The sequence below is a fragment of the Zonotrichia leucophrys genome, chromosome Z (assembly GCF_028769735.1).
Source record: "Zonotrichia leucophrys gambelii isolate GWCS_2022_RI chromosome Z, RI_Zleu_2.0, whole genome shotgun sequence".
Classification (NCBI taxonomy): Eukaryota; Metazoa; Chordata; class Aves; order Passeriformes; family Passerellidae; genus Zonotrichia; species Zonotrichia leucophrys.
The window spans coordinates 29,304,555-29,320,874 of NC_088200.1; the positions used below are offsets into that span (position 1 = coordinate 29,304,555).

Consider the following 16,320-nt stretch of genomic DNA (forward strand, 5'->3'; position numbering starts at 1 on the left):
CAGAGCATTGTTCCTGTTTCCAGGAGCAATTACAAAGGCAGGACTAAAGAGCATTCACCTGCTGCTGAACGTGGCCACAGGTGCAATGAGAGAGCCTTTTACCCAGGAATGTCATGGTCATGTCTCTCTGTTTCTTGTGTGTGAAGCAGTGGCCCAGACCCTTCTTCTGTGGTTACTACTTGGTCAGCCTTAGAAAAACACTGACTCCAGCACAAAAGGTAAATGTGGCATTTTGTTTTGTTTTTTTCTACATATTATGTACTACGGAAATGCAACATTCAGGCTCAGTCGGGTAACAAAGAGGAAGCCATTCAAAACTGACCATCAAAATAAATTGTAGAAAGCAGATTTTATATGACAATACACATGCAGCTTGCAAAAGAATAAAGACAGTGAACAGGTATTAAAACACATTTCCATACAGAGACAGCTTATGCAGCAATTTACAAGTTTAACCTCTGGCCGGAGTATGCAAGCCCTTTAAAGCTGGCATTCAAATTACCACTAGCTTAATCGGCCATACTTAGTTTAAGTACATAGCAAAATTTAACTTAATGTCTACATTCACTAGCCATCCAATCCAGCATCAAGGCACTTTCCTTGTTGGTACATCTGTTCCTGTGTCCCACACCTCCGCTCACCTAGATGCATATATTGGCACAGCAAACTGGGTGACCAGTAACTTCTTATCCCCAAATAAAAGCAATTGGTTACTAGACAATCCCTGGCTGTATCAAAGTGTCAGGCTAGATGTGACACTGTAAACAAAACTGGTGTATTAAAAAAAACACGGCAAGTTGACTGGATCCATTAACAAATGTGCTTTGATGATGAGAAGTGACAGGTGTTAACAGTTTCACACTGCAGAGAATGCCCATCTGCCACGCCCGTGATCCCCAGAGAAGAACAGCTGACACTTCAGTCTGAGCAGGAGGATGTGGATGTGGAGCTTTCCAGCCATCAGTCAACAGTTGTGCCATAAGTGTTTTTCATCTATTGTTACAGAAGTGTGCTTCTGCAGAGTAGCAATGACATTATTGCATATATCCCCTTCAGGTTGTCTTTGCAAATAAATAGAAGTACTGGCTAAGGCTGCATTCTGGGAGGCACTCGCTGCCCACCCTCTCTCTGCACTACAGTTAAGAGGCAGGGAAGCAGACAATTGTTGAAATCTGGCCCTTCATTACTATTTTTAGGTTTGTTTTATCAAATCTTGTGGCCTTAGAAATGCATCCTTGTGCATTAAGTCAGCACTGCTTTTATTTTCAAGAATGGCTCAGATTGCACAAGTCCTACAAAGGAAACAACAGTGAAAGCAAATTCACATGATTTTTAGGTGTTTTTTGTTTGTTTTACTGATGCTTTCACTTTAAAGGAAGAGAAATGGAAATTCATGAATCCAATACAAGATACTTAATTTCAATTTCCTCCAGATTTTTGCACTTATACCTCCACTTTACTGCAGTTTTCTGGATCAAAAGCAAAGCTGAAGACTCGGGTTGCTGCAATTCCCTAACAGCTGTTTCATGACAGAACACTCAACATTTTTATATAAACTTCTCCTGTATAATACTACAAGCAACTCCTGGAATTAAAAATGGTTATATGTATTCATCCTTGCAGACAGACAAGAGGTTATGGGGATCAAGGAACTCTTACAGTCTCAGTCAAGAGAACTTTTAAACTCAGTTAAAGGAATGCACTCAAATAACAGTTAATCTCAGCTACAGCCACTGTCTAATGGGGAAAATAAACTAGTGTATTTAGTCCCATTTAATGGACATCAATTACAATGCAAAATGTGTACGTCCTGGAGTGGGGCAGACTATTAACAATCTGACAGTCTCTGGAGTTTCAGATCCCACTGAGAAGTCAATTCCATTGCAGCATACACTAATGTGGATCTTGGGTATCTGAGACCTGTCTCTAATTAAACTATTAGTTAATTTAAATCAGCAGAGGTGACCCCACATACCGGGCATACTGATGTATGTTTTAACCACCTGACAAAGCTCAGGATTTACAGAGCTGAAGCTCCCACCCAGGTTACAGGAGTTGTCCAGAGCCCAAGAATGGGACTCAGCCCTAGCATGCAAACTCCCTCATCCTCCCAGGGCCAAGATTTCTCACAGCTTTTGCTACTGTACCAGACAAGCACATACTTGTCATAAACTCTCCAGAACAAAGTTTAAAAAAATTTTTACTCTGCTGTGCTTGTACTGCCACATTAATGTGGAACAGGAAGATTAATTTTCTATAATGGCACATATGAAGCAATCCCAAGCAGGAAAGGACATTCCTAGACTATCTGCCCTAAAAGTGAGCCAACACACTCCAGAAAACAATACCAATCATCTCCTGGTCTAACAGAACCACCACAATAGAACTACAAGGGTAATATATTCACTTCTCTTGTAAACAGAGGAGCATTATTAACCAGCCTGCATTTAAGAGGTTTTTCAAATATGCTAATGTATTTCTACCAGCCTCCCTTCCTCACCACCAAATTAACAGTCTTTACAACTAGTCTTCCACCTGTACCTGAAAAATTCCAGTCCAAGAAATCAAGATGGACATGACTATACTGAAATGTGACTTTATTAATGCTTTTATTTTGTTATGTGTGCCAATGGCCATTGGGGAAGGGGGTAGGGAAAAAACTTTTTCTTGAGCTCCTATGTTAGCGCCAAGCTCAGAAAATTTCAGTGGATTGCTACAATTACAATGCAGATACCCTTAAAAACCTGTATGCAACTGTTTGATACACTTAGATTTTTACAGTCCAAAGGATAAAATCGTGTTAAACCCTGAACACTGCACAATGTATTTGGCACATAGGTTTGTGAACTAGCTGTATACCTGTTATTCATATGTATTGTGGCTTCTACAAGCTGTTCACCCACTAGGAGCTCCTGCTTAGTCTTTAGTATTTTAGCCCTAGATAAACGCTCTATCTCAAAAGAGAGCACGTCACTGCCAGCCAGCCAGAACTATCTCGAGGACCCACTCAATTCTTTGAGTTTGTTACCACTGGCCCCTAAATGAAAGATACCAGAAATGACAGCCAGAACTTTTGTTAGCACAGATTTTAAAAATCAGAATCTCTTGCTGCTGTTAAGCAGCAGCAAAGTTTTGAGTGGTCTGGGATTAACAGCAACTGAGAAGAAAATGCTTTCTCTTTACAGAAAGACAAGTAGCAACTTAAGGACTACCTGACATTCTCCCTCAAATAACATATGCTATCAAAAGTTAGTATTACTGAATCACAAAAACATATTTAAAAACTCATCAACATGTTTTTGAAAACATTCAGACCTTTGCAGCACTGTTTAGACTACTGTCCTATGGTGACTTTATGATGCTTGTATCCCCAGTTGTCTGTTCTGTTTATGCTGGGTATAAGTTCTGCACCTTTAAGACTGGTTCTGAGAGCTGAGGGGGGAGAAGCAGCACAGAGTTTGTTCTCAGGGACTGCCCTTGCTCCCTGCATCCTCCTCACAGACTGCACTCTCTGCAGCACGCACAGTGGAGGAAGCTCTCCTTTGCTTTTAGTTAGTTTTTAGCTGGCTGAGGCAGACAAGTTCCCCAGACTGAGGCTTTTCTTTTTCTTGGAGCTGTTCAGCCCTGCTCTGAACTGAAAACCCAGAAAAACACCGGGAGCTCACACCTGTGGCTACTGGGAAGCAGGAGGTGGCATTGTCCAGCATAGGAGGGACTGATAAGAGACTGAGCAAGCCAAGGTACATGCCACAACAAGGACTTTCCGAATTTGCCATCTCTTCAGAACACTGAGACGTTTTAGTGTTTAATATTACTAATTTTTTACCCTTGTGAATACTTTGCCTGTTAAATAAACAGCTTTTTTCCCCACTTTTCTCCAAGGAAATCTTTTCCCAAAACAGCAGGGGGAGGGGCTGCTTGCATTTGCTTTTTAGAGGGACCCCTTTGAAAGTTTCTTCTCAAATTTGCCCTAAACCAGGACAACTACGAAGCCAGGTAGTGGCCCATAATACTTCAGAGATGAGAAGATGGACTGAATGCAGTTGGCTGCTGGGCAGTTCTAATAAGCATGCACACTGCCCAACAGAGACTTTCCCTTTTACTTGTAGTTTCTACAGTCACTGTGAAGCTTGCATAGAGAAGAGAACTCGTCCCCCAGTAAAGTAACTGCTATTTCTTCCAAGAGGAATGTGTTCCAAAAAAGGAATGCTTCTTCAACCTCTGAAAAATGAAAGATGGTTTCTCTGCTGTCTCATGACAGCAGTTTTCATTACACCTTTGCCCTCTGAGAGGGAGTTTAAAGGTTCTGTCTGAGGTGCAGTGTGATGAAAAGGTAGAGGACTGGTCTGAAGAAAGGTCTAATTATAGTAAGCTGAAACATAGCTTTTTAATTAAAAAAAAGTGCCTAGATACAGAAAAATACTGTCAGGAGAAAGGAACTGTGGAATACTGAAATGCTATTAAAGACTCTGCATTCTTTATCTATTTTAAATATTCCAAACTCCAAGAAGTAATCTTACAAATTTACTCTTGCACTTGATTTCTTTGTAACAAAAGCATAATTCACATGTGGACATTTACATGTACACCCATCCTTCCACACAAGCTGGCAGACAAGGGAAGATGAAATGATACTGACACAGGCCTTTCAAGGGCTTTTAGCAAGTGCTCTGCAGAACAGCAGTACCAGAGGTCACAGCACAAAAGGTTTCAGGTGGTCTTAAATACATAGTTATTTTGCTGAAGGAGAAATAAAACACTTGTTTTAGTCTCACAAAACAGCATTTAGTGTTTTGAAATACATTTTTGTTAGTGTCAGATTAGAAAGCTGACTAGCCTATATTAGATTTAGAATTAATTAAAAAAAATCTTAAAGAATGCCATAAAATTTCTCATTATCACGGGAAAAGGGGTTTATTGTCCTGTAATTTAATTTTTGTTTAAACACTGGTAGAGGAAGTTTCCAAGAAATGTAGCTTCCTCAAAAAATATAAACTATGTGAGCAGGGAAAAAGTGAGACACTAAGAAAAAAGTCAGGAATTTTAACAACCACTGAAGTGTGTTTTGTGGCTCATGATTGCTAACAGAGATGGACTACCAGCAAAGTTCAAATTCAGAATATAGGTTTTGGTGTTAGCTCCAAGAGCACCAATGACTTCAATGCTTTGGTTGCTTTTAGTTTCAAGGATGTCCTGCAGTATTAGCAGCGAGGTTACAGCACACTAATAGCTGCAGTCTGTCAGGAAGAAGGTCAAATTTCCTTTCTCCTGAGCACTGAGCAAAATGGTAAAAGCTTACAGCTTGTCACTTGAGCTGTACACAACAAAGGTGCACTTATTAAACAGAGGCATGGATGATCACAGAAGTATTCTATAATCAAACAGTGGCTCGGGTACAAAGCCTTAAATAACAGCTGATCTGTGTTGTCATCTGATTTCCAAACTTTTGACTATAAGACTGAATTGCTGTGCGTCAAGTTGCAAGGCACATTTTTCAGGCCAAATTACTCTATAGTTCATATGTACATATATCTAAATGTAGGTAAAGTATCAGTTACTATAGTAGAATTCAGATTCAAGTGATCTTGGTGTTTTCCTATTAGTACAACATAGCAAGTTCTATTTAATTTTTATGGGTTTTAAACATGATTTGCAGGTCTGGTAAGCTGAAAATTGAGACACTGGGCCAAGTCAAAATTCAGTAAGTCAATTAAGTTACTGAGAAGTGTTTCACACAAGTATTCTTCCATGTCAGAATACTGAGCTTCAGTCTTACTTTTGCACAAAGCTGCACTGTGCAACTAGAGCTGGCTTTTTAGGCTTGTACTGCCACGCATCAAAGTGTTTCTTCTGGGAGGTCTATTGGCTGATGTGGATATCTAAAACTTGACCTTTTCAATCATGTGAAATTCTGTTATGAAGAGATACAAAACGCCCAATGTAGCACAAAGGCTTGTTCAGCTATCCAGATGTAAGGTTTTATGTAGTGCATTAAAGTAAATCTCCAGTAGGTCTGGACTGGAAATTTTCCACAAAAACAGTCCTTACTGTATTTTGTCAAATTACTCTTTGCTTAATTTCAGTTTTTCTATCTGCAGTAAGATAAAAATACCTAGCTTACTTTATCAGAAACACAGGGGAAGATGTGAACAGGCACTAAGGAAGGCCTAAACAGAGCCAGTCTTTTCTCTCACTGAGGCATATAGCCCCCTTGTCTCACAGTCTGTGGGAGGTAACTTTTTGGCATTTCATCAACTGAAAGTGGATTTTCTTCCACTGTTTCAGGTCTCACAGTTTGTCCTTCAGTACATGTCTGTAAAACATTTGATACAGCAGCTTCCTGGGTATTTTTTTCCATCCCAAGTCCCAATGGCTGTGAACTCTGACCTGAGATCTGCAGTTGAACAAATCCAACAAGATCTCCCTCATTAGCATGAGTAATCTGCTTTGTTCTTTCAAAGCATGGCCTGTCTGTGTTGGTTTCATCCTGACCACCATTTTGTCTGAAATACTGCTGCCTCTGTGGTGTACTGTCAGCTCCTCCAGCATGATCCTCTGATCTCTCTTCTGAATCTAGCAGGGGCTGAGTTGACTCAGACCTTGAGAAGACTTGTACAGGTGTCTGGTCTCTGTAGCCATTAAGCACCACAGTCGAGTACTGCACAGTGCTTGAAGTGTTCTGTGTTGTTTCACCTTCATCGCTGTCAGAGACACTTTGCCTAGGAGAAGACATGCACGAGGATCCTCCAATACCACTGCTGTGTCCTTCTGAAGTACTTTTTTCTTTCTTAAGCAAGTCAAAGGGTTTTAGATCTTGTTCTGAAAAAGACTTCTTGTCATCAGCTTCTATTTCTACAACGCTTACATCTGTAAAGCTGCCTTCTGGGTACATCTGATCTTTGGAACTGATGTTATGCTGAAAGAAAGAGATGGATGTTGCCTAAGAGGAAGGTTATGTTACAAATCAAAAGCCCCAATAAATGTGAATTTTTACTCATAATGTCTTTGATTTTCTTCATCTAAGTTTTCTCTTTACTAAGTCAGCAATATCTCCAAAGCATGTGTTAAAAAATGAAGGATACAGCTTTGTTTCCAATACAGAGTCTTAATTATGCAGCTATTCTAAAGTGATAGTGGATATGTGAGCAAGCCTTTGCTCTCATTTTAATTGTTCTTAAGAGCTGTAAAGAAGGAAGCATTTGTTGTGCAGCACAGGAACATTGCATACTGAGAACCATACATTACTTCAAATAATGTCCTCAACATCAGAATATTTCTTTAAAGATATTAGCCACAGTTTGTTGAAAAGAGTTTGCCTGGTCATTCATCCCACATGTGGCATAAATTTAGCTGCCATCTTCTTATTCAGGAGGAACTGTTTATAGTCTTCTCTCTCATTTGTGACTGAACTGTGCAAACAAGCCACTTCAGGGTTTTAAGAATGGGAATCATTAATTGTTTACTTAATGCTGATTTCCCATGAATTAGCAAAGAAATGAGTACTCGACCATTCCAACTAGTAAGCTGAAACCAACTCACAACTTTAAAGCCCATGCTGGACTGTGAATTTGCGCTAACAGCCATGTAAATCTAATACAGAATCTACAGATGCAAAGATGTCTCCTAACCATATTGTATCACAATGTCAATAAAACTTCATATTCAAGTTTTTCCTTGAAATCCATGTCTGCTAAAAGACAGAAGATTCCCACCAGTTATTTTATCTGAAACCTTGCAGACCAGGAAGATACAGGATGCAGAAAGGTGAGTATTACCTTGGCTGGAACTTGAGGAGACCATTGAGCAATGTTACTCTTGGATGGATCAGGTACAATAGGCCAGATATGTTTCTTAATTCTGTAAAGGATTAAAAACGGAATAAAGTCATAAGACGCACTCCCCAAATTCCCTGTTCATAGCAACTACAGCAGAATCCAGAACACCACTCCCTTACATAGAAATGTTGTACTCGAAATAAGAATGCTGTCTGGGTTACTTTTCATCTTTGTATGAGGCTGTAATACTTAGCAAAGCACAGCACTGCACTTAACTTCTCCACACATCAGATGTGGCCATCAATGTAACACAAAACAACTAATGGTAACAGTGAGAGATTTTCAAATTTATAGCACTCTAGAATGTACAGAGCTATTACTTAGGTAGTTTATGATGCATGAAAATTCAATCCTACTTCTTTCACTATAACAACGAATACCAAAGGTCAAAAACTAAGCTAACTTCACAACTAAAAAAAAGAAGAAAAACATACTTTGTAACTCTTAAGAATGTACTGTTACTTAGAACCAGGAGCTTCTGTTGATAAATCACCCCCAAGCAAACCAGCTTTGAAACCGACGCACCTATCCTGCTCTTTATAACCAACAGATCCAACAACAGATCCTCTGTTGAGGAGGAGAACTCTGAAGAACAATTCGAGATGGGCTTTCCAACTGACAGCCATTAAGTACTAATTTTAGGAGCAGCAGGGAGGTCAAAAGGAAAAGGGCATAAAATGCTGTCTTCAATTAGAAAGAAAGGAAACTTGGCAGGGGACATAGGAGAGGTGCAACGCCTTGCAAGGGAAACACTGCAGCAATGACATTCTGGTTAAAGCCACAGACAAGAGCTCTGGGGTGGGGGAGCAGGAGGAGGCAGGTTGCTTCCCAGAAGTCTGTAAACAGGCACAGTTACTGCAGATCATGATGTCTGCCTAATTTTTTTTTTCTGTCATAAAGCTTCATGTTCATTAATGCTGTAATTAAACAGCCCAAATACAAGGAAGATATTTCCAAGTCTTCACACCTAGGGACCATAACTCCATTCACAGGATGACTAAGAAACAATTTATCCTGATCAAAATCTAACAAAGCTAATCCTAGCTATATCCAGCAAGAAAAGCATTCATTTCTTGCACTATTGAATCATAGAACATTTAGTATGTGTGTAATTAACAGTAAAAACTTAGTATCAGAAGAGGCCCTGATTTCCCATGGAAAACACAGAAGTTTTTAAAACCAATCAATATATGCATGTTTTAACTATTTTTCTGATCTAACTGAGGAGTACTTAACTGAGTTGGTATAAATCACTACCATTTCTGTTATGTTCAGAAATATAAGAGGAAGAGTTCCTTTGTACTTACAGGTCACGTTTGTTGAAGCAAAACAAAACTCCCAGGAGCACAATCAACAGGAATGCTAGACACACAGGTACAACTATGGCTTCAATTTCTCCTTTTCCTGAAGGAGGCAAAAAGAAGCAGTTACAGCCCACTTTGGCATTCATAAAACTCAATAGCAGTACATATTTCCAAAAGATTAGGGAGGACCTGAATCATGTCAATGCTCAGTCTTAAAGCTTCACATTCAGAAGAACTTTTTCACCATACGAAAAGTCTTCTGATGGAAACATGAAAAGATCTGCCCTGACAATCTAGTGCCTTGCATCAACAAAAAACCTGGGCTGATCTAGAAGCTGTAATACTGACAGAACAAATAATTTTGTAGCTGGGCAGGTATGACAGTAACATCTTTGGCAATTCATCTGCTGCCAAGGTATTTCAGTGCCCCATGGCTCTCATAACACAGTCCTACTCAAATAAGTAAAGTAAACAACATTGCTACTCATCCATCACTTTATTCTCTACATGAAGCTCTCCTCAGCCTGCCAACACCAAAGTTTGCATTATTGTTATGTATTCCTTCTAATGTAATACACATTCTTAAGTAAACCTTGGGGAATGCTTAGGGAAGAGCAACACTACACAGAAAAAAAAGCCTCCACTAAATTTAAAGTGTCTTCCATAATTAAATTCAGTTAGTAATGTTGCTGTTACCCTTAGATATAAGAAGCACTCTAAAGCTGAACATACAATAAATTTAACTATTGAAAATGAGTCTCTGTAAAGACCTGCAGAAAACTTTCACAGTGATATGAAAGAACATGAAAGCGCTCTGAGAATGCTGACTGGTACCTACATCAGCAGATTAAGATACAAGCACACATCTCTACAGCTTCTTCAGTACACCTTCTCAGGATTAAAACAAAGACTCTGACTAGGGGTAGATGCCATTGGACACCAAAAGAAACAAGGGCACTGGATAAATCCTAATGACTCCTGAAAGGTCAGGGCAAAACATTATAACCTGAATATACATAAAACACACCCAAAACAGCATCCTTAATAACATAAAAATTGCAATTCATGAGATTTGCAGAGCATATCTTGTTCTCTATATATTCAGAAAAATCCTGACTAAACTACCTCTTAGTGAAAGAGCACTAGACAAACCACCCAGGTATTACGAACATTGCAAGTTGACTCTAACTGAAACTCTAAAATAAAATCACCTTCCCCTTCTAACACATCTTTCACAGAGCCCTGCTGTACTGCTGCAACATTAATTCCTACTTCTACCAATTGTGCCACTGCCTTACCAAATTTTTGTGTAGTAAATGTGAAATCAGGACCGGTGCTGCTTCCATTATCTGTGGATGCCATCATCCGCACAGTATACAGCGTGTCACTGGTCAGAGAGGAGAGGGTGTACTCTGTCTTGGAAGGATCCACTGTCACAACTAAAGAGAAGAAGAAATTGTAGTTTTCTATAAACTACAAACAAATTGCATCTCCACAAAAACAGCAACATTAAGGCATCAAGACTGCAGATGTGAAAGATAGTTTTAACAGAACATGTAGCAGATGGAAAACGGAACAATCAAAGACTACAAACTTGTACAAGAAATGCTGAGATTCATTTGTTTCTGTTTAGGTGTCTGAATTTAGTCTCTTTCTATATTTCATTTCCTCTGAAATTTCTTCCCCCAGAATGCATCTACAAACTAAACTAGTAGTATAATTGAGGCTTAAAGTCTGCCTCGTAAGCCAAATAGATAGTGCTAATGAGGAACTGCTAGTACCGACTAGAAAAAAAACAAGGCAAGGAATAGTAAGACATAGGTATGGCATAAGTACCTGGCCCTTCCAATTTAAGCAAATCTAAAAATTAAAGTTTTGATACTGCCAGATGCCTGTAGTATGCCTGCAGGTCATATACACTACTGAAAACTAAGATGCACTTCAAACAAGATCATTTACATAATTATATATTGGTCTACAGCTCCAGAAGGGTTAAAAAAACTCCTTCCCACTTTCTTTTCTTAAGGTTTTACCATAGTTAAATGCAGTCAACTCCTTTTGATAGTCTGCCATCATCTTGATATACCACCATTTCATTCTGTATTTAGATGCAATATGGGAGCACAATACTCAAAAATCAGCTCTGAGAAACTAACTCAGTACCCTGCTATATATAGACTGAATGCTCTGAATTCTTTAGTAGGGACTTTCTGTTCTGTAAGGAGGAGAATTATGGCTCAGACACCTGCTTTACATTCTCAGAACAGATTGTCAGCTATAACCGATTCTGTGCATTTTTTCAGGAACAAACATTAGGAAGGAAACAGATGAAAAACTTCAGTGCCCCAAAACACTTCTGTTTTCTAGTACCTGTTTCATTTCCATCAATAGTTTTGTAAAGTATGGTATAATTTCGGATAAATCCATTTTGTTCCTCAACTGTGAGATGGCTCCATGTCAAAACAGCTTCAGCTTTTCCAACCTTTTTTGTCTGAACTGTAGGTCCTTTTGAAGGACCTGTAATGGGAGACGAAGATTAGTTTCTGCTTGGCAATCTTGCATTCACAGAAGCAACATATTAACAAGCACTGAACTGTAACAGGATAAAAACTTCAATGGAATAGTTTCACTGACTCATCTGGAAAGTACTGTTTTCAAATAACATAAAAACTACAAAGACGATTAAAAAAAAACAATTCAGAAACACATATGAAAAGAAAAATCAGCACATTGCAAGAAACCTTCAAATGAAGTCTTGATTTTACACTTGAAATTTAAAATAAATCAGCATATAAATATCACTATTATATATAATAAATAAATAAAAAAATCTATATAAAATAAATGTATCACTAAAAGAACAAATTAATGTATAATTATCTATTATATAAAGGTTGGAAAAACAAAGAGCCAGTCATAGTCAGCTATTGGTCTAGTTCCCAAACACTCAAACACTGCAAAGGAGCACAATGGATGATAATAGATGGGGAAAGATCAGAGATGTCACCTGACCCTCAAGCACTAAACCATTTTTCATTACACAGTCCACATCAAAGCAAAGGTTTCTTTGTTTTTTTGTCAAAAAGGGTCAGTGTATGTGCTTCAAGGTGATAATTTTATACTTACGATCTTGCTTAAGATAAGCCTTCACAGACTGTCCACTTCCCTGACCATCAGCATACAGAGGGTACACAGTTATCAAGTAACACTTGAAAGGCTTTATACCTAATAAAAGGAATAAAGAAGAAATATATATCTAATAAAAGGAATTTAAAAGTTGGTGTTTCACAGACAGTCAAACTGCTTACTATCCTTCCCATTTACTTCAAATGCAGGCTTCTCAAAGGAGCACTGTCTAACTAGGACTAGTGCCTAGTGCAGCTGAGAATTTTCTAGAGCTCATTGATACACTTCTCCAAAATATTAACTAAAGGAAAAACACTGCTTCAAAATATTAATTAAAAGAACAATATAATGGTTCACATTCAAATGTAAAATTTAAAAAGTAGAATTTAGACAAGTCAGGTTTTTTTAAACATTATTTTAAATAGAAAGCCTTTAGTTATGTGCAGCATTAAGTCCCTAGATTACTGATTTTAGATACTGACCATAATCTCAAAAGAATAGAGCTGATCAAGTTTCACTGTTTGAATTGAGTAACCAAAGAACTTGACTGATTTTGAAAGAACTCAGCCTTTTCACTATTTTAACAGTTTCCAAGAATGACAATACTATAACCAAAATGGAGATAAACCCCTTCTTACATTATATAAATTTCAAAATTCAATATCAGATAGAGTTGTGTGTTTGACAAAAACATGTAAATACTTCCATCCACTCCCAATAAACTAACTGAAACCCTCAGCACTAACCCTGTTCTACCATAAAATTCTAATTACTGAGAACGTTTCTCATCTTCCAACCACTAAACAGTTTTTAGAGTGTTCTACAAACTATATGTAGATTTATGAGCTAAATACCTTTTAAGTCAATTCCTTGAACATCTCCTAGTACAATTTGCCATTCTATGCTGCAGTCTGAGCTGCTGGACATCAGACACCATTCGATCACATATTTAAGAACATAATTGTTAGGAGCAGTCCACCCTACCCACAACTTGTCATGTTTAGGTAATGTTCTGAGATTCTTCACGGGAGCTGTAATGAAAGAAAAAAGTGATGAATATTGACAATTCTTTCATGATAGGAGTTGTTCAGGTTGATACTTTCGGGTAATGGTAGCAATTTGACAAAACTAAAGTAAATGTAGATGCCATTTTCTGAAATTCAGAGATTTACACATGGATCTTTGTATGAGAGAACCAAAAGCAGTATCAGGCTATTTAAAAACTGGAAGCTAGACTCAACTTCTCTATTCCTACAGACACTATGTTTCTTTCTTCTGAAAAAATGCTTTATTTCAAGAGAGAAATCAGACTTAAAATGGGAATTTACAAGTGTATCAAACAGTTACACTTAATACCTTTTTAAGCACTTATACTGTATGTATAGTGTGCACATACAGAAGTAAATAGTACATATAATCTCCAGCCTAGAGCCGGATAAACACATCCTGTGATGGGGCAGCAACTGGCTCATGGGTCAGGCACAAAGGGTTACAGGGAAGGCAGTGACACCAGACTGGGGACCTGGGACCTGTTCCAGGGACTTCACTGGGGTGGTCCCAGGGCTCCATCATCAGCCCTGTGGTCTGATATTGACTCAGGACTGAAAGGGACACTAAGCAAGTTCCCGGATGATACAAATCTGGGAGGGACAGCTGACTCCCTCAAAGGCGGGTGGCCCTGCAGAGAGACCCTGACAAATCAGAGGGCCAGGCAATCACCAACCATGTGAAGTTCAACAAGGGCTGGTGCCAGATCCTGCACCTGGCATGGGGCAGCCCTGGATGTACAGACAGACTGGGGAATGAGAGGCTGGGCAGCAGTGCCATGGAAAGGGCCCTGGGGCTCTGGTCCATGGCAAGCTGAACATGAGCCAGCAGTGCCCTGGCAGCCAGGAGGGCCAAGCGTGTCCTGGGGGCATCAGGGACAGCATCAGCAGCCGGGCAAGGGAGGGATTGTCCTGCTCTGCTCTGCACTGGGGCAGCCTCACCTCCAGTGCTGGGGGCACTTCTGGGTGCCACAGTATAATCAAGTCACTAAACTACTAGAGAGCATTCAAAGGAGGGCAATGGAGACGGTGAAGGGCCTTGAGGGGAAACCACAGGAGGAGCAGCTGAGGTCACCTGGTCTGTTCAGCCTGGAGGAGACTGAGGGGAGAGTCCACTGCAGTTACAACCTCCTTGAGAGGGGAAGAGGAGGGGCAGGCCCTGATTTCTTCTCTGAGTGCCCAGTGACAGGATCTGAGGAATGGCCTGAAGTTGTGCCAGGGGAGGTTTAGGCTGGATGAGTTTCTTCACTCAGAGGGTGGCTGGGCACTGGAACAGGCTCCCCTAGGAAGTGTTCACAGCACCAAGTCTGAAAGAGTTCAAGTAGCAACAGTACACACTAGGACAATGCCCTCAGGTACACAGTGTGACTCTTGGGGTGACCTGTGCAGGGCCAGGAGTTGGCCTCTGAGATACCTGTGTGTGCCTCCCATCTTAGCTTATTATACATATTATATGCTTATATACCACACATCTATACCTTACTAAGTACTTCCTCCTGGCTGCAAAACTACTTTGTGTGAATTTATACTCTTCACTAATTCATCTAATAGCTTTAGAACCAGTTGCTCTCCCTTGGTAGTTTACCTGCACCTATCCATATACCTATTTTTTTGCTTCCTATCCTGGTAGTGTTGGGATTGTCTAAGAAAAGGCCGGAAAGAAGGATAAACCAGCCTGTCCTTACTATAGTGAGTAATGAACAAAACATAAAACAGAACATGAGCAGTACAGAAATAGTGGAAGAAGATGACAAAACAACCAGGTAAGATACTGAAAATGTAGGAGAAGACTGGGACAAACAAGGAAAGGAGTGGGAGGGACATCAGAAAATTAAAGGAGGAACAATGGCAGAATGGTATATATGTAAGCATATACCAACCCTTTGATTTTTTTTTTTTTTTAAGAAAGACACAAAAATGCCTGGTATGCTAAGAAAAGAAACAACAAGGAATATAGTACACAGAAGCTCTAAGAATCAAAAGCCAGCAGAACAACACACACAGCTTCAAATGACACTGTGAATACACAAATCCACACATTCCCTGGCACATAATGGCAGTATATACAAAAGGCATGAGACTGTACTGATAATTTAGTAATACTTTATGTGCCCATGTAAAAGGTATTATTTTACAACACTGAAGATTTCTTATAAAAAGGGCTATGCAGATTTACCTGACAGAAACATTACTAGGACACTCACCTTTTGAATTACTTGCTGGGATAAGTAAAACTGAAGGAGGAGATGGCCCAACACTGTTACGGGCAATCAGAGTCACTTCGTAGGTTCCTTCCCGCAGCTGTAAGGTATAGTTGGTGCTGGTAACATTGTATTTCTTCACTGGACTGGAAAGGGATGATTTATCTCTGACAGTCAATTCATATTGCAAGATTACTCCATTGGCTTCGTATGGCTTCAGTGCCTGTCAGAAACATCTTTGATTAAGCTGATACTGAACAAATGTGATGTAACCCTTACTGTCCTTATGGTACAATTAAAAAATATGAGAACAAGGCAAGTTCCATAGATCAAATACCTGCACATTTAAGGAAAATAACCAGTGCGTATTTCTATAAAGCAGTCCCTTCCAAAGTCCATTTCTTGTTTAAATACTCTTTTTCTTTGCTCATACCTAGTGATTTAATAAAAGCTATTCTGTAAGGACTGCAGAAGTTGTTGACAAAACTTCTGTTTTACATGACTTTACAACACAATGACATAAAAGAAATCTCACCTTTGGTTGTGTTAATATGACAAACATGGCACAGTTTATGGACCAAAACAAAGCAGGGTTTGGGGAGTGACCATAATTACATTCCCCTTCTCAGCTGGACTAGTCATCCAGCTGGACACAGCAGCCTCACTGCACACAAATGCACAGTGCTGTTTTTAATAACCTTGGCCTCCGCAGTACCTCAAGACTTAATGGATTTTGCAGCTGGGGTATCACTGTCCAGACAGCGTTGCCACATTTTAGGTTACAGCAGAAGACACGACATGAAGCTAT

General features: G+C 39.4%; 1 protein-coding gene across 1 annotated transcript in view; it reads right to left on the reverse strand.

Annotated features, from left to right (window-relative positions):
• Positions 1-330: 330 nt before the first annotated feature.
• Positions 331-16,320, reverse strand: part of IL6ST (interleukin 6 cytokine family signal transducer) — a 32,127-nt gene continuing 16,137 nt past the window's right edge. The window contains exons 9-16 of the mRNA XM_064735411.1: positions 15,516-15,735; positions 13,120-13,296; positions 12,266-12,364; positions 11,510-11,656; positions 10,438-10,578; positions 9,143-9,239; positions 7,776-7,857; positions 331-6,916 (exon numbers count right to left, since the gene is read on the reverse strand). Coding sequence (XP_064591481.1) covers positions 6,191-6,916; positions 7,776-7,857; positions 9,143-9,239; positions 10,438-10,578; positions 11,510-11,656; positions 12,266-12,364; positions 13,120-13,296; positions 15,516-15,735 — 1,689 coding nt within the window. The 3' untranslated portion in view covers positions 331-6,190. The remainder of the gene's footprint in view (positions 6,917-7,775; positions 7,858-9,142; positions 9,240-10,437; positions 10,579-11,509; positions 11,657-12,265; positions 12,365-13,119; positions 13,297-15,515; positions 15,736-16,320) is intronic.